This window comes from Amaranthus tricolor, chromosome 1, assembly GCF_026212465.1.
Source record: "Amaranthus tricolor cultivar Red isolate AtriRed21 chromosome 1, ASM2621246v1, whole genome shotgun sequence".
Classification (NCBI taxonomy): Eukaryota; Viridiplantae; Streptophyta; class Magnoliopsida; order Caryophyllales; family Amaranthaceae; genus Amaranthus; species Amaranthus tricolor.
Window position 1 is genome coordinate 22,209,343 of NC_080047.1, and position 27,847 is coordinate 22,237,189.

A 27,847-nucleotide genomic window follows, 5' to 3' on the forward strand; every position below is an offset into this window, starting at 1 on the left:
AGTGTAACATTATCGTTTATAGTTGCATATGAACTAATTACGGAAATCATACAATTCGAGCTTTTTGTGTATTATGCTTCCACTAATTGGTGAGTAGTTTAGAAATACTTAAATATATATTTTATTTTCTTTTTTTTAAAATAATAATAATAATAATAATAATAATAATAATAATAATAATAATAATAATAATAATAATAATAATAATAATAATACAGTTTTATAAAATAAAATTTCAAAAAAATAAATAATAATAATAATAATAATAATAATAATAATAATAATAGTAATGAAAATTAAATTTAATAATTATCCCAATTAAGAATTAGAATAGTTTTGGTGAACTATATTCGCTAGGATGCGAATTGGGCAGTAGGTTTATAATGTCTTGGAATGTGATTTAGAGTATAATTCTTTCAATTTACTTTGGAAAAATTATTTTGTTTTAAGGGTAAACAATTGATTTTTTTATTTAGGATGTGAAATATTAACTTTATTTCATATTTGGGAACGATGATTTCATTTGGAAATTTAGAATTGACTCAAATTTATTGTTTGGCAAATTAAAATTTTACAATTTTAGATTTGGATCAAATTCTATCATTGTTTTTAAAATAGTTAAAGTTGGGAATTTGATAATGACTATCCAATCCGTATCATTCTCAAATTCTTCATTTATGATTTCATAATTAAAATTCATAATTTGAAATAAAATATTTGTTTCCAAACACTAGTAATTTTGTAGTTTGATGTAAAAAATAATACTTTCATTTTTTTTAAAAGTAGCCTAAAATAAGTTAATAACAAGTGCATAAAATTTTAGTGATTAATAGTGGTGAACGCACTTGTATTTGAAATATGATAGTAGTCTAGTTTTATTATTCAAAAAATTAGACTTACTGCTTTGCTTAATGTTGATAGAACTAAGAACTATTTGATTTGGAAAGTTTATGTTGATTTTATAAATCAAGTTTTGAGTTTTATATCTTTCGTGAGAGTAAAAAGTTATATAAGTGTAAGGCTTGTTTTGGCATCTCTAAATGGTTAGAATATGATTTTGATGATATATATACCTGGATTAATTATTGTCGTTTCGGTACCTAGTGGTGTAAGGTAAGGAAGACACCCTCTACTAGGGGAGAATTAACAATTCTTAGATAGATCTATTTTAATAAACTGGAGTTCGTCCGACAAACCTCATGAGGTGTTAGTGTAAGGTCGTCTTGTGGGCATCTAACACCAGTGTTCGTTCCTTCTCCACTTGTTGATTATGTTTTGAAATTTATGGAACCATACTTATTCGATTTACTAAGTTGTATTGTATTGAAGAGTTCCTTTCAATTTGTTTTCCACACATTAACTTGCTTTAAGTTGGATATATACATTTAAATAATGGATGAATGTTTAAATTTCTTTGTAATTAGAGGCAATATTGTTATGTGTTTAATGATTAGGAAGGACAAATAGTTACTCCCCGTTGGGGATTTTTTGATGCAAATGGTGAATGACTACATGATCACTACCGTGTAGGCAGGGAGTTTGAGAGTATATTCTAGGACTTTTCTTCTTACCTTGGCTCTTACATTTAGACCTTAAGACTTTTATTTATTTTTCAGGGGCATTTTTCCCTAATGATGATGTAATAATCTTTAACACCTTTAAGCACTTCAAAAAAAAAAAAATCTTAACACCTTTAAGATTTGTATTTTAAAGCTTATGAGGTTTATGTTTTAATCTTTTAAAGAGTAAGTGACAACCATCTTAAACGTTATTTATGCAAACCTTTCTTATTTTATAAGGACGGGTTGTTATAAAATATAAAGGGATATTCTATATGGTAAGCATCAACTATTGCAAAATGCGAGTGGTAACAATTCTTAATTTTTTTTCCACAAAATAGCACTCAACTCTTGGAGAATTAACTACAGTAACATTATGGAGATAAAAACGTTTAATTTCCGTTATGTTTTGGTAAAAGTCATAAATGCCCCTAATAAAGCCCAAATGTAAAGCCCAACTTAACGGAAATGTTACTGTAGTTAAATTTTCAAGAGTTGAGTTATATTTTGTGGAAAAAAATTGGGATTTATTAAGGGCATTTATGACTTTTATTAAAAATTAACAGAAATTAAACGTTTTAACCTCCATAATATTACAATAATTAATTTTCCAAGAGTTTAGTGCTATTTTGCAAAAAAAAAAAAATTTAAGAATTGTTACCACTCGCCTTTTCCCATAGTTAGTGCTTACCATATAAAATATCCCAAATATAAATCTGAATTTGAGAGTGCATCGTCATCATCATTATCATACCCAATGTATCTCACTCATAGAAAACTATGGTCAAGGTCCATAAAGGAGAGTGCGGTGAAAGAGTCCCTCGGCTCGAGAAAGGTTTCAAAGAGATATAAACTTGCAACTTACAAATATAATACATACCATAAAAACCTATGTAAATCACTTCTTGTTTGAGTATGAAGCTTTTAGAGCGTTTGATATATTAAGTTGGTGCATCTTCCTTTCTTTGAAGAACAACTCCATATTATATGCATGCTTCATATAATTTTGAACTACAAGAATGTTCAAATCTTCTAACAACTATATTTTCAAGGCTTCAGAGTCTTGAGCTTCAAGTTACTCGAGTTTTCAGGGACTTGTTATGCAACTGTTTGAATATTTTGAATATTCTTCCAAAATCTTCTACACGTGTATTGTAAGCTCACAAATCTGCACTTTAAGAGTCAAACACAACAAATACATGTTTCACACACTTTAGAAAATGGTTTTAATATAATAACTAAGGCAAAATAACATTCCTATTATCTAGGATTGAAACATTCAAACATATAGACTTAGTAAAATATCAAGTTACATGCATAAAAATTTAAGTTAAATAATATACACTAACATATAAAACTAACAATAGAAATTGACTTAAAATAATCTAAATGTAATACGCCTGTAACACCTCGGCCCCTCGGACTGCCAGTGATTACTAATGAAGATTGTACACTGGCCACACAGACCAACACAAGTCTTTTTAGCGCACTTTAGCCTTACTCGTGCTTACCCGGAAAAACTTCTCAAGAGGTCACCCATCCTAAGATTGCTCCTCACTAAACACACTTAACTGTGGAATTCTTAGCAAATGGGCTCCCTTGAAAAGAAGTTGCACCTTGTTGATATGAGTAGTCTATCAATCCTTTATTAAAGTCAAATCCGGGGTATCCCACTCACCCCCACTAAGAAATATAACGTCCTCGTTGGACCGTAGATTCTAGAACTTTTCCCTCGCTAGGTGCATTGAACACATGATTAGCCATGGTCGCAGGGTTGCTCTGATACCATTCGTTACACCCTGGCCCCTCGGACCGCCGATGACTACCCATGGAGACTGTAAACTTTCCCTACAGACCAATATAAGTCGTTTTTGTGCACTTTAGCCTCACTTGTGCTTACTTGGGAAAACTTCCCAAGACATTACCCATCCTAAGATTGCTCCCCACCAAACACGCTTAACTGTGGAGTTCTTAGCAAATGAACTCCCTTGAAAAGAAGATGCACCTTGTTGATATGACTAGTCTTAAATACGGGGTATCACAACGTTTTATTTTGTTAAGAGTCCTAACAAACTAAAATGCGTCTTTCATAATAAAAGGTCGTAACACAACGGACACAAGAGGCAGCGTCCACTGTTGAGAGAAAAAGATTGATATAAGCAATATATTAATGCAGAAAAAATATAAACAAAAAAACTACTTAAGTTTGAAAGCTAACTAGTGCAATGCAATTAGACATGCCTACCAAGGCCTTAATAACTTCTTGCCTAATCATCGTACCATAGCGTGAGACAACCAGTTCTTAGGGAAGCACTCCTTCCCTTTACCCTCTAGGGTACGATTGAAGTGCAAGAAGACATGCCTCTCACGATAGGAAAATTATATGATCTCCTCTTTAGAATGAGATCGATGAGCTATGACCTTACCCCAAAAAGTTGGGGGCAATTAGCGGTAAGTGTGATCCACTAACATAGGCACCCTAACCCAAATAGTCTTATCCATATATCTATTAAGGTAATTTAAGTCGGTGTAGATGGCAATCTAAAATGGTTGGGTACAAAAGCACTAAAAGGGCTCATTCTTGAGAACATCTAATTTAAATACTGCCATTAAAAACCTCAAAATCAGTGAGAAACCTATGTATTTACATGTCTAGATGAAGGACATGATCTTCCTAGTGGCTTGGGGCACCAATTAGTTTAGACTTATATTATAACAACACAAAATATGCTAGGAGAGGGGTAAAGGGGAAATCAAAGCCCAAATTAAAAGTGAAAGATATTTGCAAGGATAAATATTTTAGAACTTTTATCATTATTGATGATGTATTCATGGCATCGATTTTCTCTTCCCTAGTTCGTCAACACTTACTCTTATCAATGTAACATCTATTTTTCCAGCAGAAATTTTCCATGGATTTAATCATAGCATCACGATCCACTTCTTTAATTCTCAAACTAATAAGTTTATGGTTTTGTCTTGAAACCTTTAAGAGTTGCCAATGAAAAAGATTAATCATCAAGGCCCACAAAAGTGGCCCTCTCAAAATGTTATGGCAACCACAAATGTTTCCATCCCTTTTGGCGTAAAAATATCAGTTTGCTTGCTTTGTCATTTGACTCTAGTAGAGGTTGATGAAAAAGTTCATTAGGCTGTGAAGCAAAAAGGAATTGAAAGACTTTATGAGGAGAAAGACCCTCATCAAAATTGAAGGCCATCTCATCATTATTAACTTGCATAGGCCTTACTCTTACTATTGTTAAGTTTTTGAAAAGAAGAGAAAAGAAAGAAAAGAGGTTCTTCGTTTTCTTGAAGACGATCAGTTTTCCTGATAGAGAAGAAAGAGAGAAGATTCATAAAATGTGAAGATATTTTCACAAGATGAGAAAATGTAATAAATGTTGAGTATTTATAGAGCCAACGTAGGGTTTACCGTTGGTGTATTTTAGCAATAATTGGTATAAAATTTAAATTTTATATTAGAAAAACAAAATGACCGTTGGTGCATTAAAAAAAGCAAATTGAAGCTGTCAAATCAGTCTGAAAAATGTTCAATCTTTAAAGCAAGCTTGCACGATAAATTTAGAAAAACATACATCTTAACAAATTCATCCAAATAATTCCTCTCCAAGGTTATATATGTCCTATAAAAGTGATCCCTAATGAAATCACATACAAAAACCTGTTTAAAGAGTCCCAAAAGAGATCCTTCCATATCATAAAGGACAATTACATAATTTATTTTAATTACATAAAAAATAAAAAAAAAAAAATAATATTATTATAGTTATTTTTAATTTTAGAGGTGTTCATTCGGATGATCGGGTAGGTTTCGGACGGGTGTCATTCGGTTCAGTTGTATTTTGGATCGGTTATTTTTCGGATGCGTGTTACGGCGGGTCATACTCGAGTCAGGTCGGTTAGTCACGATTCGGTTGAAGATCAGTTATTTGAGCTATCGGGTTAGCATCGGTTCGGTGACGATTAAAGTTCGTGTCGAGTAGTCAATCGGTCTTGGACTGTCAACGGTTAATAATTGGTTCGGTTTTACCGGGTACACATCGGGTTTGATTATTATTTTCTAGTTGAATTCGACTACGAATTACTAATTACTATAGATCAAGTCAATATCATATTAAGTTGTTAGACATTTTTTAATTGATGATAAGATTTCCCTTAGTTAAGGCAAAATAGTTAAAATGCAAATCAATTATTGATTATTACTTTGTTACTTTTACTTGTTTGACTGTGAATTAAAATTAAAGTTTTATCATTTTTCATCTAAATTGATTAAAAATAGTTAAATAAACATTGACCATTGATTATTAACTCTAAATATATGAAACCATGTATGTATTAATTTAATTTATAAAAATTTCTATTACTTTATTAGATTAACTAATAAGATGATTGAGTATGAGTCGATCATACCTCTATGTTAAAAATTGGTTCAGGTTTACATCATTTCGATTAAAAACTCATTCGGGTTATGATACAATTATGGATGGCTTAATTGTATCAAAACACTAGTTAAGCCCATTGAATCTTCATGTACTAAACCTACTGAACTTGCTGATCATTGTTTGAATGAGGAAGGTTATCTCCCAAATGGGATAATCATAAACATAGAAGCATGGCAAGATCAAGAAGAAGCAAAGTGAAGCCTTCCAACTAGACAAGAACAGAACAGAAGGCTGCTTCAAAGCCTACAAACAGCAGAACCAGCAGAACATCGCATGGTCTGCCAAGCCACCTTGCGAGCAATAGGACGCCTAGCCTGGTGCATCTATGAACGTGGGAATTCAGAGAATGGCATCTTCATATATGAAATAAGAAGCCAAGACTCAAAGATAACACGGAGAGTCCTCACAGAGCCCACGAGGACAGCTGCAAGGTCATGTGTTCGTCAGCTTCTGGATAATGACTGATCTTAGAATACTTGGGCTATTTTATGTTTTGTTTCAGTCTTCATGTGATGCACGCGTTTTAATAATAAGGCACGGGGGAGTTAAGTTTGTTAGGCTTCCCAAACTAGCCGTTAAAAGCTCTATATAAAGGAGCATCCTCATTGTATCATATTTCAGATTTTGGTTAATACATTTTTCTTCAAGTAATTGTTTGGCAATTGCTAGTCTGGGTGAGTTCTTTGTGAGTGAAGCAAAGAGACATTCGGTTTGTTCCACGAGGGTTAGGAGAGTGAATCTTAATCTTAGTGTGAGGAAGAGGCCAATTGGTTGATATAAGGCCAATATGTTTCTATCCACGACATAGAACCATTCATCAGAATTGTTCTTGTCACCCTTCTGTTTTCATACAAAACAGGAGGTTTGTTTGTTCTTTGTGTGTCGAGAGTGGTCTTGGCAACGTTCTTGAAGGGACTAAACGAAATCTTGGATCAACCATCATCATATTTGGATCAATTGGTATTAGAGTTGCGTTCTGAAAAGGGACACGATCAAAAGAAGTAAGGAAAATCAGGTAATCAAGATCAATATACACGTCTGGTAGGAGTGATCAGCAGAATCAGGTACTGTGCAATTTTTTTCAATTTTCACGAATACAGGTACAAATTCAATCGTATAATTTCATAACTCATTCTTTCCTTGTTAATTACTAATTTGTGATTAAGTAATACGCATTATATCTTATCATAGCATGAATTTGATTGAGGAATGAAAATTTCTGAAAATTTGATTATCGCATAAATGAATATGCATCAATTCGATTTCTGAAAATTTGTTTCTGAATCATTATACATATCAAATTTGTCAATTAGTTCATTAAATTTGATTCTTGCATGTCCTGAATGAACATTTGTTGAAATTTGATGAGAATTGTGTTTTAAAAATTCGAACATTGAGTCTTCGCTGAGAAAACTGATATATACGATTTTGATTCTTGTAATTCGATTCTTTGATTGTTGTGGATGTGATATCTAATAGGAATTGAATAGAATTTGTTGTGAATCATTGGATTTTACGATTGCTTTGAGAAAAATTGATCATAACAATCTGATTCAAGAAGTTTGTTCCGAAAAATTAGGGTTTTGCATTTGTGTTTTCATTTTTGTTTCTGAAAACTTGTTGTTTGAGGATTTCTTACATTGTGATAACAAGAACATCATGAATGCTAATGAGAGATTTGCTGAGATGGCCCTTACCATCCAACAACTCGCAGAATTGAGGACAATTCTATTTAAAGAAGGAGGGATTGATACAATTATGGATGGATTACAATCCAATATCAAACAAGAAAAGTATAACTGTATCAAAACACTAGTTAAGCCCATTGAATCTTCATGTACTAAACCTACTGAACTTGCTGATCATTGTTTGAATGAGGAAGGTTATCTCCCAAATGGGATAATCATAAACATAGAAGCATGGCAAGATCAAGAAGAAGCAAAGTGAAGCCTTCCAACTAGACAAGAACAGAACAGAAGGCTGCTTCAAAGCCTACAAACAGCAGAACCAGCAGAACATCGCATGGTCTGCCAAGCCACCTTGCGAGCAATAGGACGCCTAGCCTGGTGCATCTATGAACGTGGGAATTCAGAGAATGGCATCTTCATATATGAAATAAGAAGCCAAGACTCAAAGATAACACGGAGAGTCCTCACAGAGCCCACGAGGACAGCTGCAAGGTCATGTGTTCGTCAGCTTCTGGATAATGACTGATCTTAGAATACTTGGGCTATTTTATGTTTTGTTTCAGTCTTCATGTGATGCACGCGTTTTAATAATAAGGCACGGGGGAGTTAAGTTTGTTAGGCTTCCCAAACTAGCCGTTAAAAGCTCTATATAAAGGAGCATCCTCATTGTATCATATTTCAGATTTTGGTTAATACATTTTTCTTCAAGTAATTGTTTGGCAATTGCTAGTCTGGGTGAGTTCTTTGTGAGTGAAGCAAAGAGACATTCGGTTTGTTCCACGAGGGTTAGGAGAGTGAATCTTAATCTTAGTGTGAGGAAGAGGCCAATTGGTTGATATAAGGCCAATATGTTTCTATCCACGACATAGAACCATTCATCAGAATTGTACTTGTCACCCTTCTGTTTTTCATACAAAACAGGAGGTTTGTTTGTTCTTTGTGTGTCAAGAGTGGTCTTGGCAACATTCTTGAAGGGACTAAACGGGTTCTTGGATCAACCATCATCATATTTGGATCAGGTTAAGTCGGTTTTAGCAGGATCAAGTTCGGTTTTGAGCATGATTCGGGTCGAGTATGACTCGGGTCGGTCACTATTAGGTTCAGGTATTCTCGATTAAGGGTTATATGTCGGATATAAAAATCGGTCGCAGCTCGGGTTCGATTTTACGATTTTCGGTCGTAAATCGGTTCGGGCGCAACTTCGGTTCGGATAATATCGGTTCGATAAACCCTAAAAAAGAAACATATTTTCAGGTCGGTTAACTTTCGATTTCTGTTCGAATTTTCGGGTTGAGTCATATTTGAACAGCTCTAAATGATATTACTAAAGATAAATTTTTAACAAGGTTTTACATTTTTTTTTTTAAAAAAAATTACAATCTTCTTCATCGTCTAACAATTTAGACGAACACATCCTAGTAATTGAAAAGTTGAAACCCTAGGAGCAAGGAAGACAGAAGTAGCAGAAACAGAAAACATGGCGGGTGATAACCCAAAATCATCCTCCATTAACAAGCATCGACCTCCTCCTTCCGAACGCAAATCACGCTGGGAATCTGATAAAAAATCATCAGGAACAGGAACAGGATCAGGAACCCCCATCAATAAACCTTCTGCAAGTGACTCAAGATCTCTCAACGCCAAGAATAACACCACAACAAGGAATTCTTCTGATAAACCTACTCCTACTCCCATCCCCACTCCCAAGCAAGGTCTTAATCCAAGCCCATCTTCACACCCAAATCCATCTTTTCCGTCTCCTATTGGTCCACCACCTCCTCTTCCGCCTCCTACTTATGGCTTTCATATGCTTGATCATCGCACAATTATTCTTGCCGATGGTACTGTTCGTTCTTATTTCGCTTTACCCCCTGATTATCAAGATTTCCCTCCTCCCCTTCCCCAAATGCGCCATTTTGGCCCAATGAGCCTAGATGGTTTTCATAATAGGGGTGATTCATTTGGGTCTAATTCTATGTCTATGAAGAGGAAATTTCCGTATGGGGAGGACAGAGATGGAGATGATTTTGCTCGCCATAAACAGCAATTATTGCAGTATGGCAACGCCGGTGCTAATTTGGGTTCAGGTACTAGTAGTCCCTTTAAGAGGGATTCAATGTATATGAGGGGTGATGCTAGTTTTGGTACTGCTGCTCGGGATGGTGTTGGATTGTTTCACAGTACTAGTAATAATAGTGAGGGTATACCTGTTGATCCTGCTATCATGAAGGCATGTCTTCATTTTGTTAAGTTAATTTACGAGAACATAAATCAGCGAAAGAATTACTTTGAGAATGGCAAGTATGGACCTCTTCAATGTCTCGCCTGTGGCAGGTTTGATCACTCAACATATTTTACTTCTACTCCTTTTTTAATTTTGAAAAAATTAAAAATTGCTATTGAAATTCTGTTGATTTACTAATGCATTCTATTTCAATGGTATGAGCTTTTTGGTGTGCCTGATGTGACTGAGTGATGCTCTTTACTACGTTTTTAGCTATCTAATGTCTTTTACTCATTCTTAATCCCAAAATTTTGGGTTGTTACTAATTGAGATCAAGAATTATTTGTTTGATAGTGTTACAGTGATGGAATTAACACTGGAGCCTTCTAGTTTCCTTTTTTCTTTAATGTGCAGTTGATATTGGATAGTATGTAGGATGTTTGCATTTAGCCTTATGAATTTTTATGGAATTCATTTTATACCTTTATTGTTCTCCAAGGAGAATCAGGGATTAGTTGTGATCTTGTGCTTAAAAAGAATGATGCTATTTAGTGCTAGATGGCACTTGTTCAAGTTTGTTTTTATGACTAAATTTGAGTATACCTTCTATTTTTAGCAACTACACTTCTTTCTTTTATGCAAGAGCTTTTGAGAGAAGCTATTAAAAGGAAACATAGGATAATATTTTTTATTGGTTTTTAGTATAAGGAAATAAATATTCTCCTTGTTGTGTGACGTTTGATTACCATGTTACAATTGCTTGCACATGTTTACTCTTGTTGTGAGGTGTGGGTTGAAATTAATGCTTTTGCTCATTTACTCCTATGCGGGTTGTGTGCTGTTAGCATAGAAACCTTGGATATCGTCATGATTGTGGTAATGGGTTCGAATGTGCGATGTTCCGAATGAGGAATCTTACAGTCTTACGATATCGCAATGTGAATTGTTAACTTTTAGTTTTCTAGAACATGTATTCAACTTAAAGCTTATAATGGATCTTCTTAAACCTAATTTACTTAAAAAAAAGATAATAATGGCTAATATGTTAGAATGATAACTTAGAATGGTTGTCACTCCATGATTTTAAATCTTATGTTATGTAATGAGGTTTTGCGGTAAGCTCAAAATCTGTTAAAAAGCAATTGTTATGTAACATTAGTATATAGCTGATACATTTTGGTCACTTGTTTGATTGTGACCAGTCTTTCTAGTCTTAAGATAAGCTTTCTTCTGAGGCGTATGTCTTTATGCTTGCATGTCTACTATTGGTCTAGTGTTGTTTCTCGCCAATTGTATCAAGGGTCACTCTCCATATGATCCTTCCATTTTTAGTATTATTTTCTTACTTTAGTTTACTCTAGACTCTAGAGGATCAATTTTGGAGAGAACATATATTTTAAAAGTGTGATTGCACGTTAAACCTCATTGCATATTATATCCCCCAATAAGGGAGCTTCACACTCTCTAGGACTGTTCATATCATCACTTAGGGGATCGACATCTTTTTCTGATTGACTAAATGGCAACGATGATGAAGAACAAGGTGTCTTTAGGTGTAAAAGGCTGGCCACACTCCTTTACACCTAAAGACACTCCATATTGTTAAGCTTTCCTAGACTACTAACCATACAAATGTTCTATTTGACCAATATGCTTATTAATGTAGAAGTAAAATGCTACAGGCTAGACAAAAAAAAAAAAAAAAACAATCTACATTACAATCCTCCATTCACATCTACATGAGTCAGTTAAAGAAATATGAACAAAAAGGCCATTATCCTTTGCCCAAAGAGAGGCGATTCGCCTTATCCTATCAAGCGAAAGAAAGTCATCCGTAAAGATTCTCCTATTTCACTCCAACCATATTTTCCATAAAAAACAAATAAGCAAATAGTCCATGTCTTCTTGAAATAATGGTCATTTCCAAATTCAAAATGGTTAATTTGAAGAAATTCACATATTTTCCTTGAAGGAACTCAATCATTTACTCTAAATTTCAAAGTGTCTCCACCTTGACTTTTTTGCCCATTTATAATGTAAGAGAATGATCATTATCCTCTCCACCTTGTAAGCTCTTGATGCATCTGTGAAGACATATAGATTTGTGGCCTTCTAATCTGCAAATACTCCATAGTTTTAAGCTTTCCTAGACTAAGGGAGGGGAAACCAAACTAGAGTAAAAGGAAGCACATGAGGATCTACATGGATAAGGAGTGTACAAAGAGCCTAGATTAGGATTATGTCCAAGAGATCAATCACACTAATCTCTCTCAAGAGGTCTTTGCCTAAAGAAAAAGTTTTCATGCTATTTAATCTCACCTTCGCTTCAAGAGTAAAATTCATATTGAAGCTTTATGCTTAGAGGAGACATGAAATAATCATTGAATGAGACTCCTATCCAACAATTTGCCATATATTACATAAGGGTGATATGAGTTAGGGAGCATATTCTTGAAGATGATAAGTCTAGAGAGAGGAAAACTAACATAAATAGTGAAAGGGGCAAATGAGAAAGGCATGAAATATTTTGTATGAACAATTGTGAGTTCATACTCATTCCCGAGAGAATAACAAGGCCTCGAATGCTTGTAATATAATTACATTTGCTGTTGCATTGTAATCTTTAATTTACAACCATACAACATCCAATTACATTCCTATCTTCACGTTATACTAACATTTTCTATACATTAGCTTAATTTGATCTCTACAAGTACCATGGCATACATAGTCCCGTTTCCAATCTCTTGAAGCTAGTATATTTGTTCTTGGTGACCAGTACACATTATTGATTTCAAGTCCGATGGAAATTCCCAGACTACATAAGCTCCACTACAACGAGCGCGCAAATAGTAGAATGACAGCCATTTACAATCAAAAATTTGAAATGCTCTTGTAAATGCAAGAAATTAGGTAGCTTAAAGAAGACAATAACAATGCTCCTTCACAATTTAAGAAAATGATGCTCGAGATAGGAAAGATTCGTGGAAAAAATTCTCATTAGGTGGAGGCGCTATGGCTCTGGAAGAAAATGATGACGAGGTTAGAGGTTGAAAAGGAGGAGGTAGTATCAGTTGTAATACCGAAAAGCAAGGTGAAAAAAATCGAGGTTAGGTATGACTAATGCTCTTGTGGGGTGAAAATCCGATGATGGACCGAGAAAAGCCATTGAGAGATCTAGTAGATAATGGCGTTGTCGGCAATGGTTGCCTTTAATTGGCCAAGCAAGACCATCAAAACATAATACAACGAAACAGAGGGAAAAGGTTATGGACGATGCAGTTCTTGTGAAGGAGGATGTACCTATTTTGGCCATAAAAGTTCTGCCGATAAGCATTTTGCTATAGGGGAGAACATGAAAGTTGACATTAGCTTCAAGAAGTCACTAGTTAAGCTTTCCATGTCATGAATTGGGAAGAAGTTTAAAGAAGTAGGTGGCAAAGGGGAGTGGGTAATCAAGTATTATGTCAGGTCAATGGGTTCTTTTGCTTTTGTTAAGGGTGAGTCACAAATTAGGGTTAGTTGATAATGAGGAGGAAGAAAAGGCCCACTAATTTATCGCATGCATGATTAAAAGTTGGCTTTTCAACATTTATTAGTATAAGGTAAGGCAATGATTCAGCCATGATTTATACATACATTCTCGACCTAATTTTAATTTATCTCCCAGCCCAAATTCACATTTGTCCCATTTATGAAATATTTAATTTTTCAATTTTACAATTCATTTTCATAGACATTTAATAATCTATACCTAACCAAGTTTTTTTGTCAAACCTAACCTTGGATTTGATTTTTTAGATACAAACTTTTCCAAGTTCTCGTACTTTTTCACAATTGAAACCCATGTTTTTTCATTTACATTGAGGACAAGGTGGAACTTCAAGCAGTAGATGATGTCATATATTAGATAAGAGGGGTACCTTGGGTATTTAGATAGGAGGTAGTTTGGGAGTATATTTTAGAAGCGAAAATGAGAAGTAGGGAAAGGGGAAATAAGAAAGCATGAAATATTTCGTATACACACTGGGGAGTGGTGAGTTTATAGTCAATCTTGGGAGAGTAACAGATGTCTTGAATTCTTACAATATTATTACATTTTCTATCTTCACTTTACGACATTTTTCTATATATTAGCTATAATTCTGATCTCCTAAAGTTTTTCACTACCATGGCATTAAAAATCTCATTTCTAGTTCCGTGCACAATCGTTCCAAAATATAATAAAGTTACATGTTCCTACTTTCAAGTTGTAAAAGGAAAAAAGGATTAGGTCTTGATATGCATTAGCGGCAATGCTTCTTGGTAATTGGTTCTAAAGCTAGTTTTGGAGTGCTTATTGGTATTAGTCTTAAATGAAAAAATATTTATGGTCGATGAGTGCTTCATTCTCGATTTTTTTTGATGTAGTAGTGATTATTTGAACTTGAATGAGATTTTATGCGAAACATATTTTTATATTGAAAAGGTTTAGGCCTTGGTACGTGTTAGTGGTGATGTTTCTCGGTAATTGGTTTTAGAGATGGTATTGGAGCCCTTTGGTGTTAGCCTCAAGGTTGTTACACACCAATTGTGTTATCTTCTCCTTTTCTTCTAGGTTGTTTACGGGGTTTTGAGATATTTTTTGTTTTGGGTTTTGCACCTCACATCCAAAGTAAAATTGTTGTTACCCCACTAGTCCTAACATTAATTCTTTATGTTCATGTGGGCGATGTCGTATTTTAAGATTGAAACTTTGGCATTATTGTCGCTGTTGCCAGTTTAGTGTTTGGGATTTGGGAGCACTTAGGCTTATGCTGTGTTATGGTTCCATTAAGTTTACCAATTTTTATATTAGTTTCAATGCTTTTGTTTTTTTTCCTTTGTTATTTTGTATCATATTTATAACTTGCGTGAGCAAAATGCTTTTCAAGACTAGGTGAGGCGTGAAATAAGTACGTATTTTGGCATGCTCTTTCCCCCAAAGTGCACCAACATGTGCCTATGGGTGGCTCGCGTGAGTAAAATGCTTTTCAAGACTAGGTGAGGCGCGAAATAAGTACGTATTTTGGCATGCCCTTTCCCCCCAAAGTGCACCAACATGTGCCTATGGGTGGCGCATCTCTTTGTACCTTTGTGGACCTCACACGTTTTGTAATATATGGTGTTTCTATAATCAATCTGTTAAAAACGATGAGAAAATGGAAATTTAGAGGTTTTGGGTGTGCGTATAATACATTTGGTTGTAGATGGGAGGTAGATATATATTATAGTTATAATGTGGTAATGTTTTTCGACTCTCGAGTTGGTGATCAACGATTATTGAAGAATTATCCATCTTTTGTTTCTCACGACTACTTTTGGCCCTTGTGGGGAACTTTTAAGTATTATATAGCAGTGGTTCCGAACATGATAGTCTAATATGCCTTAAGATATAGCTGGTTGTTCATTGTGATGCTTACAACCAAACATTCAATCGTGTATACTAATAATGGGAATAAGATTTCAACTACTCAAGGATGCCATCATGTCTGCACCTAATGAGGGCAAATTATTTCTTGAGCATTATGTTTTGTTAGTCTACAAAGGCAATTGTGTCTTGCTTAGTTGGTTGATCAGATTTGAATAGAGCTAAGGTATTGTATGAATTTGATCTGATCAATGTCACACGATTCGCGATTCGGTTTGATTTGTCGTACAAATTCGGATTCGCGATTCACTAGTCGACATATATGTTGTTTGTTCGCTTAGGTTGTATGGTTCGATTTTTAGGTTGATGATTCGTGCATTTTATTTGTTAGAGTTTTTTCATATTATTTTATTTAAAATAACAAACATTTAGGGATAAAATAGAGTCACAAGATAAACAAAAATTTAAAAATAGAATTTAGTCATTTAGTCATTGCATATGAGTAGTATACAATATTAATCTATCAACTACAATTAAAAATAAATTTATGTCAACTACTTTCCCCTTTTCTAAGGATTTTCAACTTTTGAGAATTGTGTAGGATAACTGCACGATACACTAAGAGTCTTTGACTCTTTTTCTTCAATTTTTTCACATCTTTCCAGAAATAGTATACCCTCCCCTTTCCTTCTAGCTTTGCTGGAATTTTAATATTCATATCTTAAAAGAGGCTTTCCATTTCTTCTTCCTGCTAGAAAGACTATACCCTCAGGTCTTAGTCAAGTGGCTCAAGCTTAAACGAGGCTTTCAATGGTGGAATTGTAATCTTCAAATCATATGTATTCTTCAACCTTCTAATTTGATTCATCATGTAAGATTTTTGTCCTTTTATGTTTCGATTTCTTCTTCCTACTGTCCTCTTTTTTCAATTTTTTTACAATATCTTCTTGAAGAGCAAAACCTAAAACATTTTGCAACAATTTTGTTCCAATTATGGATGGTTCTTGATGAACAACCCACGTATGGTTGTGAAGTCAGAATTTAGTTGGCCCTGAGGGAACATTGATATGATTATAATTAGGGGTGTTCACAAAAACCCAACCCGCATCTTAAATGGCGGGTCAATTTGCTATAACAATAGTATGTTACGGGTCAGGTCATGGGCCACAAAAATTGAATCGGGTACCCGCCGACCCGTTATATTAGAAGATTAAGAAGATAATACTAATTAATATTAAGTAATTCGAAAGAAAAAAGCTAGTAATTCATTTTCAAGTGGGCTACCAACAATTAAATAAAAGATTAAGAAAATAAAAATCAGAGATAAAAAAAGTCAGTGACTAATTTTAAGAAAGATTAAAATTAGATAATGCAAGAAAATTTTCAATCTCTGGCAGATGTTAAAATGTAACCTGTAACTCATAATTCTTATTCATTTTCCATGCCGATGATGTTGTGCGGCATTGATAGCACATTAGAAGAATTTTTTTTTCTTAAAAAGTTGTTAAAAATTATAACCTGGTACCCGGTATCCGGACCCGATTTATTCGGGTACCCGGATAAATTGGTTTGGGACACGGGCCGTTAAAATAGATACCCGACTAACTGGATACCCGACTTTTCGGGTACTCGAAAAGCCGGGTATCCGGTTATGAACACCCCTAATTATAATACTGATCTCGAAGGGCTGTTGGCCTGGTTTCACTCACCAAATCGATCCTCCTGGTCTTTCCTCAATGCTAAGAGAACACCTTTCATCGGTGATTCAACCGGGGAACGAACCCCGGTCCAGTTTGAGCGAACCAAATTGCGATTCATGGGTAAAACTGCCGAATCATGTGACACTGGATGTGATCAGTTGTTCAAATTGTGTGGCTTTTAATTTTTTTCCTCTCTACTTTCTTTTTAATTTTCTCTTCTACTTTTTTTCTATCTTTCCATTATGCTGTCTCTTTCTTTCATTCCACTACAGCTTACAATTACTTTGGGTCATTACTTGCTCCAGTAGTTGCTACCGTTGTTTTTGGGATCTGATGAACTTTGCTACTGCAGTAAATAATGATGGATTTTAAAGTGCTTCCTCCATAGGTGCAACATTTCTTTTTGACACAAAAAGTATGGAAAGGGGAAGTTAGGGATGTACTTAAAGTTCCCCTTTGGATTAGTAGGTTAGTTAAGTCCCCACTTCCTGGATGAGTAGTGTAGTTAAGGCAATAATGTCAATTTAAGCAAATAGCCAAAAATAGGTGTTGCAAGCAATTTGAACTTTTCTTAAATAAGAAATCTTGCATCTATGTAGGGAGGAAGTATGTTGCCACAAGATTTTTTGGCATTTCTTTTGAAGGTTCTTAGGTTATCATATGATAATCTGTTTTGTTATATCACCAAAGCCTTGCTTCTTGTCTAGTTCTAAATAGTGGTTTCTAGATTATTTGTCGATTATGGTGTTCTTAAATAAACCAATCCTACTAATTCATTATATATCATTGATCTGATATGGGTTGTAGATTATCTGAATGTGTTTGTTAAAGGTTTTTTTCCCTTGTCGGGAAGAGGGATCTTCTTCATGATGTTGAGCGTTTAAGATTATTGTAGTGTGTTGCTGTGTACTAGCTTTATTCACCTAGTCTTTTTATTGACCTTAGGCTTGGATGCCATTTTTGTATGCGCCTTTTATTTCTCTTGCAATTTTCAACATCAAGCTTCCAGAAATACTTTGAGGTCTCTTAGACAACGATCATTTGTTTGCACAGAGCTGTTTAGGCTCTTCCTTATAAGTTGATCAATAGTGGAGAGATTATTGTTTGTTTGTTTCTAAATTTGGGTTTTTTCTGCTGATCGTTTTTAGTAAACTTAGGTCTGGCTGTTTATTTCATATCTTTTTATCTTGCTTTCTAAAAAATTCTCTGTATTTAAGATTTGTTATGTTGCGGATAACAAATCTTACCAAGCGCAACCTACTATGCAAAGTTTCTTTTGTTTTTGAGGAGACATAGAGAGAACTGCTATTGCTTGTATTATAAACTAATGGATTTATCAACATGCTCATAGTCATTCACAATGATGATATACCAGACACACATTGATGAATTAGATATATTCTATGTTGCTTTTGTCATTCATCGTTATAATGAACTTCACAGAGTAGTGTTTTGCCATACCCATCTGATAAATTTGTTTTGAGTGTAAAATGAAATGGTTTATTGTTTTCATGTTCTCAGGTAGTTTAGATAGCTTAATGATAAATTGTTGTAGGGTGATACTAATTGCTAACGAGTATCTTTAAATGACGATCTCTTATGTCATTTTGTTTTGGTTCATGTAACTGACTTCATGTTGGAACGAAGGCTTTGGTAATGTTGTGTGGTAATGTCGCTCGGAAGATGTATCAGCTTTTACTTGAGCATAGCCTATAAACCAACTGAATATATTATGTGTTTTAACGGCAGGGATGCATACTATGAACATCATTTTCTTTAAGCTGATGTGATAAATTATTTGTCAAAACTTAAGCTTTCTTTGTCCGATTCTGTTGGTATTGGATATTACAGGTCTTCAAAAGATTTCCCAGATGTGCATGCCCTTATTATGCATGCTTACAACTCAGATAATGCTGATTTGCGTGTGGATCACTTGGGCTTGCACAAAGCTCTCTGTGTTATTATGGGATGGAATTACTTGAGGCCTCCTGATATCTCCAAGGCCTATCAACTTTTGCCTCCTGAAGAAGTGGCTGCAAACCAGGATGATCTGATTATGTGGCCACCCTTGGTGATTATTAATAATACTAATACTGGAAAGAGTAAAGAGGGGCGCATGGAGGGTTTGGGAAATAAGGCAATGGATAGTAAACTTAGAGGTATACATGCGTTCTTTGCTTACTGAATAGATTAATGAATAATATGGATGCTATGATTATCCTTGATGGTAACATTTTCTATATTTGAATTCTCTGGTATTGCTTTGCAACATAGTAATAGACCTTTATGACAGACTGGTCTCTTGAGAATGTCTAGTGATTTTTTGGAGAGAATTTGACTCTTTTGAAATCTGAATTTCATTATCCTTTACGGGTTAATTGTTTGAGACTCTTAGTTGATTAGTGGTGATCTCATTACCTTTGGAATGGTTCAGTTTCTAAATATTTTGCTTAGAATACTTATGTGTGGTACATTAGGCTTCGTTTTGTATACCATATTTTTTAAAAAGTTTTTAAAATTTTTTCTTGGTAGAAAAATACCTACCCTCATTTCAAGTTATTTGGGAAATGCTTTCTTCATTTTATTTTCATTGAATTTACCACTGACTAACAAACCACCAAATATGATTATATATTATTATAATTGGATGTCTTAAGTTTGGCTTTGATGGATATCTAAGTTGTACTTATGTTAATGAAAAGGGGTGTTATTTGAACTTATTCCAAAGGAAAGAATCATACAAGAGTCGATTATACTTGTTCATGGCTTAAAAATAGAAAATTTATGATTGATGTGCTTTTTATCTTGGTGTTACTTTTTGTGATTGAGGTTTGCTATTTTAGTGAATTAGAGAATTTTTTAACCAAGCTTTTTGAAAACATTTGACTTTCTCAAAATTGAATGTGTACTACCAATACCATATCTGAAATTTCATTTACGTAGATATCTAAGTTGTGACACTTTGTCACAATTTTTACTCCATGGTTTCTAGTAATATAATTATTATATATCAAAATAATTTTCTACTGAATTTTCATCTTTGAGGTTTCCTGTATGGACTTGTGATTTTTTTAAAATAACATAAGTAGATAGCTTGACATCTTTGATTGATTTTTAAATTCTAACTCTTTATTAGTACTATTATCAATGATCAAAGTATGCTTGACATTGAAAGTTTGTATATTGGTGTTAAGAGAGCTATAATCGCTATGATGTGAATTGTATTGGATCTATGGTCATGGATACAAACTTGGCATGACTTTATTGACTAAGCTAGTTGACATTCATGCCCCTTCGTGGAAAGGTATCAACCAAGCTAAAAACTAGTTACATGTTTTCTCTTAAAGCTATTGTTAGGTGTGTTGAGGGAGCCATATGGATCTGAATCTCATACTTCTCACTTGACCTCGTGCACCCCAAGTGTCGCTACAGGATATTGGTCAGACGCCATGGGGACACAGGGGAAATAGACTCGTCTACTATTTGTAGTAGCATCTTTTGGAAATGAGAGAGGAAAGATGAACATTAATAGAGAAGAGTCGAGAATTGTTATGTCGATAAAAGAAAAGAGAAGGGAGTACTTGCATAGTGCGAAAATACAGTGTCGGTCACACTCACAGTAACGGTTGTACAACGGATTTCACGGCCAATACGTCAGCAATCTTAAAAACCTTTATAATACGGTAGCGATATGGTGATGTGGCCCTGTTTTGCATCATGCGTACTCGTGAAGGAAAGAAAACTGTATTCCTATACAGTGTATAGAGACATCATTATGTGTAATTGATTAATCAAGGATTATATTTCTCTTTTTATGTTATAGTTGTGGCTACAAAACAACAACTATACATGCATTCCAACAATATGAGGCTATGTACATAGAAGATGAAACCAGTGACTTTGTCCTTGCGAAAGAGAGTACTACAGAGGAATAGGTGTTTGCCAAAGACCTTGCACATCTCATCTCCATTGTTTGAAGTTCCCTCTTGTTCGACACAAGCAAAGTGAGCAACACAACATACACCATCATTATTTAAAGCTGCTTTTGCGCTGATATTACTTTTTTCTCCCTAGTCGAGACTCGAGAAGCGAAAATTTCCAATCTTACATGACAAATTGTCTCCACAAATCTCTTTCCATTGTTGTAGTTGTTGGTGTGCTTCTTACAAGTACAAAGGATGAATTATTGTACTAATGATTCAGTCCCTATGTCCTCCATTCTGATTGGAAATTTGTCTATGATGGCAACATTGATGCCGTATTTGGCTCTTCTCATCAATGGGCCCCCACTTTTCTCCTTGCCCTCCCTCACTAAGTAACCCTTAGAGTCTTTGACACTCGTCATTTGACCTCTACATCCGCACACACTCCATCATCTTCCCACCCTTTGCCCTTAAACTTTTTCGTCATTGTCCTTGGCCCCCACCACTTTTTTCCCACCTAAGTTTTCGTTTATCCCCCACACCGCCCTTACCATTCCCACAACCATGCATCTCACATACTCTTTCGCTACGATCTCATTCACACCGTTTGCGCTTGATCTTCCTTGTCTTGCTCCTTCACGGCGCAATCACGCTTCTCATGTCGCCAAACGTGTTACTTTTACGAACGCTCTCCTTACACGCACACAACAAAATTTGTGGGGATATTTTTATGCGATGTGGTTGAAAAATGTGCATCAAGGCAACTACTTGCTTTGATGAATAAGGTGATTACTGTTCTTCGATGAGACTTAATGATCAAGCCTTTTTCTATTTTTGTTTGTTATAGTTGAGTTACTTTTTATGTCAAGTACGTTTGTTAGTCAGTTTTGCTTTGGTTCTTAAAGCAATGGATATTACTAGAAAATTTTCCTTAGCCTAGAAGTTCATTGATAAGTTAAGAGTCTTGGAGAAGTTGTTTAGCACAAGAAGTCTCATACAAAAGGAGTTGCTGCTAGGCACATGCGCATATGAAGTAAGCGGCTTAACTGTCTGCGTATGAGTTTGCTACGCACTGAACTGTGTATGAATGGAAGCCTTTTGCTAGTGACAACATGGAGAGGTTCTTGCAGCTGGTTTCGCTTGTGCCTAGCAATGACCAAGTATTTGGCTGGTCGTATGCTCACACGATTACAGAAAGCTGACTTGGTCTTCTATTTAAAACTCTATCTTAGACTAAGCCTTATCTTACCTTTAAAATTTGTTAGGGTTGTTATATCTTGTAGATTTTTGTTTGTTTCAGCCCATCATTTTTAGGTAAAGATTTTTATATGATTGTTCTTAAGTACTAAAAATTTTCAAGTTTGACTTTCCAAAATTTGGAAGTATTTCGCTCACACTAGTGCTGGAGTGGACTAGATTGGAATCGCGATAATGTCAATGTTCAGGAGTGATCTGTTGATTTTTGTCAGACACTATTGTTCTTTGAGAAGTGATACACGATAAAGTCATATCGACTACCGTGTTTTGATCGCGATACACATTATTAACATACTAAAATATACGCTGTTGACGAATCCAGATTGAATGGTTATAGAATTTATCTATTGTACTCATTGTTATTAAGTAGTGCATATTCTCTGCCTTAAGCAGCGATGATGCTATTGTGATAGTTTGGCATTTAAGGCTTTCTGTTAGGCATTGGCAACATGTTAAATTTTTATATTGCTACAAACATGGCAACACTACTTTATGAGCTGCTATGGTCTTGGGTTTTTGGCTTGATATGGTCTTGGCTTGGGTGTTATAGTCTTGGTTTGGCAGACGTTTATCACATGCTCCGATATAAAGTTATTTCTTAGTGTACAAATTTTGGTTCTAAAAAATGAGAATCTTAAGATCTGATTATGAAATTCTTATGTTTGATGATTGTTATTGTGGTGTCATTATTTCTCTCTTTATTTCTCCAATGCAGATCTTGGATTCCCCGTGGGCAAGTCAAAGTCTTTGTTTAGTAGAGATGGTCATCTTGGCATTACTCTTATTAAGTTTTCTGGTGACCAGTCTGGCCTAAAGGAGGCCATGCGATTGGCTGACCACTTCGAGAAGGAGCACCATGGGCGTAAAGATTGGGCCCATGTACAATCTATAGCTTCTGGCAGGGATGAGGAGAGTGATCCGAATCTTGTGTCGGTAGATCAGAGGACCGGGGAAAAGAGGAGAATATTATATGGATATCTTGCTACAGCTTTTGACCTGGACAAAGTGGATTACGACACACGAAAGAAGGCTACAATTGAAAGCAAGCGTGAAAAACTCAAACCATCAAAGTGATTTTTAGGTATGGCTCTGGACCATTATTATTTTCTGTTATGGAACCTTTTTTGGGTCGGTTATCTCTTGGGTTGGGGTGGCGTTTGAGGATCTATTGATTTGTCTTTCTAAGCTGGGATGTGAGTAAGTTAGGGGTTAACTTCTTCAAGTTCACCCGAAGACGTGCATTTGATACTTGTGCTCTGGTTTCTTTTCCCTTTTTCCATTTTCTTTGTGAAGATAGAATGTAAATGCACATCTTCTTGATAATGTTTGACTTCTCAGGCTCTTATTTCGTCGCAGCTGTACGGCTCTACCAAAATGATTTGGTAGCTGTTCCGCGTATCTGACACAGGCCAAAAGTTGATGATGCGATGCATCAAGAATAATCTCTGATACATTTACAAAGATGCTTCCATTTTCTTTTGTTTAATCAGCTATTCATCCTTGGCTAAATTTGTGTGTTTCTTGACCAGCCTAGAATTCTCTAGCTCTTCAAGTAACCACCCCCTCTCTTCTCCAAGGAGTTTCTCTTGGTTTCTAAATTGTATTTTTCACTTCTGATTTTTTTTTGTATTACTTTCCATCCTTATTGAGTTCTTCATTTTGCCCATATCTGCATTGGTCTCAAATTCTCAACTTGTATAACATTCACCAATTCATGTTGGCCGAGTAGGAAGAACCTTACTTTTCAATTTTTATCATATTTTGACAAATTAAATGGTCATACTTGTTCTCCTCTAATCTTCTTATTTTCTTTACAAAATTTATTTTAATGCATTACCACATTAAAATGTGGTATTAAGTGATAATGAAAAATTATAAATAGAAAAACTTTTTTTTTATGATCGAAGTTTTATTATCATGGAAATGACATATACTTCACAAAAAATTGTACTATAAACATTCTCATTACCATTATTTTATATCAATAACTAATGGGCCGTTACACTATTAGCCAAGGTGTTGTATTATATACTATGATAATGCAGTTACTACATAGCAAGCATCATATCATACAATTTGATAAAAACAACATAATATTCTAAATGTAAAATTCTGTAGTCTTTAACATGAAAAGTTAATTAGAACACATACTAATGCTCTTGGGTTTACAATTGATTTGGGGAAAATTCATTGTGCAAGAATTAAGCAAATAATAAAACGACAAAGGAATTAATTCAATGTTTTATTAATGTCAAGATGTCATATTTCCTAATTTACAATCTGAACAATTATAGATGAGTTATTGAAAATTGATTTAACTTATTCATTCTTGCACAAATGACTGCAAATTTAGGAAATGAAAGGTCCTAAATTAATTGTATCACCAAATTTTGTATTAGATTGTCTCACCAAAAAACAAGCATATATAGTTAGTCTATTTTTTAAATTGCCTATTTTAAAATTGTATGTATTTACTTAAATGTTATAAGTGATCATTTTACGACCATAAAAAGTGATCATATTAGGACTGTAAGTGATGACTTTTAGGTTATAAGTAAACAATCATTTTAATAGAATAACGTATATTAGAACAACCTAATAAAGAAAATCTTATTATGAGACCATCTTATTTAGAATTTTTGTAATTGTATAATTGATAGAAATGGTTGTAAAATAAAACTTTTGAAATTCAATTATTTGTTATTAACTTTTGTAGTATTTAAATCTTTTTCATTCAATGAATCTTTTTGAGAGAAAATATTTATGTTTTATGATTTTTTTTAGAAAAGTAATATCCGAAAGTTAAATTTAAAAATGCGTTGAAAATATTTATGCCTTTCTTTATATAAACATCTTTATTTCCTTTTTGCATTGAATTGTTATTTCATATAATATATAAATTTGTTTATCCACATCAATTTTCAAATCCCAACATCACCTCGTTATACTTACATCATTATTTAAAAATTATATTTTTAAATAAATTGATAGTAAAACTCAGTACATTGCACAGGTTTTTATACTATTATTATGATATTTCCACTATTGCACTCTTGTTTTTCTTTTCCATTTATTGAAATACACCATTTGTTACTTTTGTTTTATATATTTACATTTTAATTTTAAAATTTGATTGTAAATTTCTGTATTTATCTAAGCACGAAAATTTTTAAAATTTGATTTTTATTTTTGTAGAAAAATTATCTTATTAAAACCAAAGCGAAATGTGACTTAATAGGATGAGCTTAGATTGATAGCAATTAGCTGGTTTTTGATTAAACTGACATAAGTGAATCGAAAACATACATAATCAATTAGGATCCAAAACTCAATAATTGATCTAGTAAGAGAGTTCGCTCACAAAAGCAGCAGAATCTACATATAAAAAGATTGGTAAATAGTTAAAAACAAAATTAACCTTTTGCTTCATTCGCTGAAAATAAACTCGATTATTGATTATTTTTAAATAAACTCATATTTTCGATATAATTGCTAAAAATAAACTCAACTATTTATTCTTATTTTTTATCACAAAGAAGCTTTGAAAATCTATTATCTATTAAAAGCAAGAATGGAAATACACTATTCATTTTTTGATCTAATGAATAGTGTTTTTTTATTTTGCTCGGCGGTTGACATGTATCAGTTTCAATGGCCAAGATCTTTTTTTAGCTTCAAATGGTTAAATATATAGGGGGTGTTTGGTAAAGGTTTTTTCTATGTAGGTAAGGGATTCAATTAACTTATAAGCTTACTTTTTGTTTGGTATCAAATTTGGTTAAGCGAATCCGTTACTTAAGGGTAACAAATAACCTCATTTTGTTTCCTCTCATTTAACAATGGTAACAAAATCTCTTTCTTCCCTCTTTCTATCTTGCGAAATTCAGAAACTTCGGTACACTTCTATCATAACTTTGTATTTATCACCTGCACTTATAAAAATCAAATTTCAGCCCATGTGAATAATTTAAAATAATATATTTTATATTTTTTAAATCTAGTTTTCAGTAGTAGTAGACCCAATAATGTAGTGAAAAATTAAAATTTATTTTTATTTTATATTTTTTAGGTTTGACTTTGTTTGTTGTAAATAATTGTTCATCACTTTGATTACTATAGGAGGCAAATAGCAAAATAATGGGAAACAATGTGTTTCCCTTACCTAATTATACCAAATAACTAATTACAATAATCCTTATCATTACCGTTACCCTTCTTTAAGACTAACCTTTCTATTTCCTTTCCACTCTTTATAGCAAACACCCCCATAATCTATTACTATTTTTTGTGTTTAATTGTTTTATTTTATTTTTGTTGATATATCCACTTTTATTTCTATTAGAATTTGGTGTTTTGAGTCTTAATTGTTTTTTTATGAATGTGCTTAATTTTTTGGGTTTAGTTGTTGCATATTGATCTATTTCAGTGATCGTGAGTTTGGAGGGGTTTGTGGATGACAATGATTTATAGACTTTTTGATGATGCATTGGTTGGTGATTAATAGTATTAAATTTTTCATGGTCTGCTTCTTTTAATACCTATCTTTCTATTATTGTTTCATTTTCAGTTTTATGTCAGTTAAGTTGAGGAGTAAATCTGCATCGCTTAGTGATTTCGTCATCTAACATTTCTAAGGTATAAAGCAATGGTGATATTTATCAGGGTTTTTAAGTCATTTTTGTTCTTCATTAATTTTGGGTTTTAATATTAAATTATCTTTGTTTCTTCCTTTTATTTGGTATAATTTGGTTTGCTTTAGTTTGATTTGGTTTAATTTATATTGAAAAAACCTTTTATTTGGTTTTCAATTTGATTTTGCTTGTTCTTCATTATTAGAATTTATTTGTTCTATTTATTTAGTCTAATTTGCTTCAATTTCGAATCGAAGATGAGCACTCATTTTAGGTACGATTTTCTTTCAATTTTTTCCCCTCTTTCTGAAGGGGTTTTTTTTGGATTCTTGCTTGCTTGGATGTTGTTTGTTGGATTTGTGTTCGGTCGGATTTTTGTTTTTAGTTCCATTTATTGTTTTAATTGCTTGGTTAATCATTGTTTTAACTATTAAAGTCAAACTTTGCTATATTTGGTAAATAATTTGTTAAATAAACTTATATAAAGTTACATAATGATTTTTTTGATAATCATCGGTAAAATTATAGCACACTTTGCTACCAAATGAGGACAACTAGCACAGATTGAAATGATCATCGTAGCATGCTTTTTCTTCTCTATCTTGATTTGGCCTTTTATAGTGACTGTAGGAAGGTTGACGTGTTCATATGATTGAAAGAGACTTGAGCGAATCAGACGTAATTGTTGGTGAACTTCTACAGCCAAGAGGATACTTGAAATTGCTTGAATTGAGCCTTGAGGCCAATATGGATATATTAGAATGTTTTTCTTTAGAGTTTTGCACTAAAGCTAATTTGTTAGAGTATTATCATCCATCTTTTTTTGTTAAAACCTGAAACTCTTCGTTGTGATTATTTATCTCTATTGAAATTTCAGACTATGTTAGAAACATATACACAAAGAATGCAAAACTTTTCGATTGCAATTTTATTTGTAGGCTTTTGTGAATTATTTGTTCACACACATGTTTTGTTGATTCCAAGGTTTAGATTGATTGTTGCTTTACGAGGAA

The 27,847-nt window shown here is 33.7% G+C and overlaps 1 protein-coding gene across 7 annotated transcripts; it reads left to right on the forward strand.

Annotated features, from left to right (window-relative positions):
* Positions 1-9,095: 9,095 nt before the first annotated feature.
* LOC130815723 (uncharacterized) lies at positions 9,096-27,760 on the forward strand. Of its 7 annotated transcripts, none has more exons than XR_009042626.1 (5): positions 9,096-10,044; positions 18,875-19,182; positions 22,919-23,284; positions 26,771-26,838; positions 27,456-27,760. XR_009042626.1 is itself a non-coding variant. In XM_057682223.1 (4 exons), the coding sequence occupies exons 1-3, from the start codon at positions 9,188-9,190 to the stop codon at positions 23,275-23,277; spliced, it is 1,524 nt and encodes a 507-aa protein (XP_057538206.1). In that variant the 5' UTR covers positions 9,096-9,187; the 3' UTR covers positions 23,278-23,284; positions 27,456-27,760. The 7 variants fall into 7 exon arrangements, 5 of the variants coding, with proteins under 5 accessions (XP_057538206.1, XP_057538196.1, XP_057538213.1 ...); XR_009042627.1 differs by having other exon boundaries at positions 9,102-10,044; positions 27,465-27,760; XM_057682223.1 differs by lacking the exon at positions 26,771-26,838.
* The last annotated feature ends 87 nt before the right edge of the window (positions 27,761-27,847 follow it).

Coding starts and splice junctions, on each gene's coding strand:
- LOC130815723 (XM_057682223.1), top strand. CDS start 9,188: ATGGCGGGTGATAACCCAAAATCATCCTCCATTAACAAGCATCGACCT. Junction 10,045..18,874: donor CAATGTCTCGCCTGTGGCAG/GTTTGATCACTC, acceptor TGGATATTACAG/GTCTTCAAAAGATTTCCCAG. Junction 19,183..22,918: donor AATGGATAGTAAACTTAGAG/GTATACATGCGT, acceptor TCTCCAATGCAG/ATCTTGGATTCCCCGTGGGC.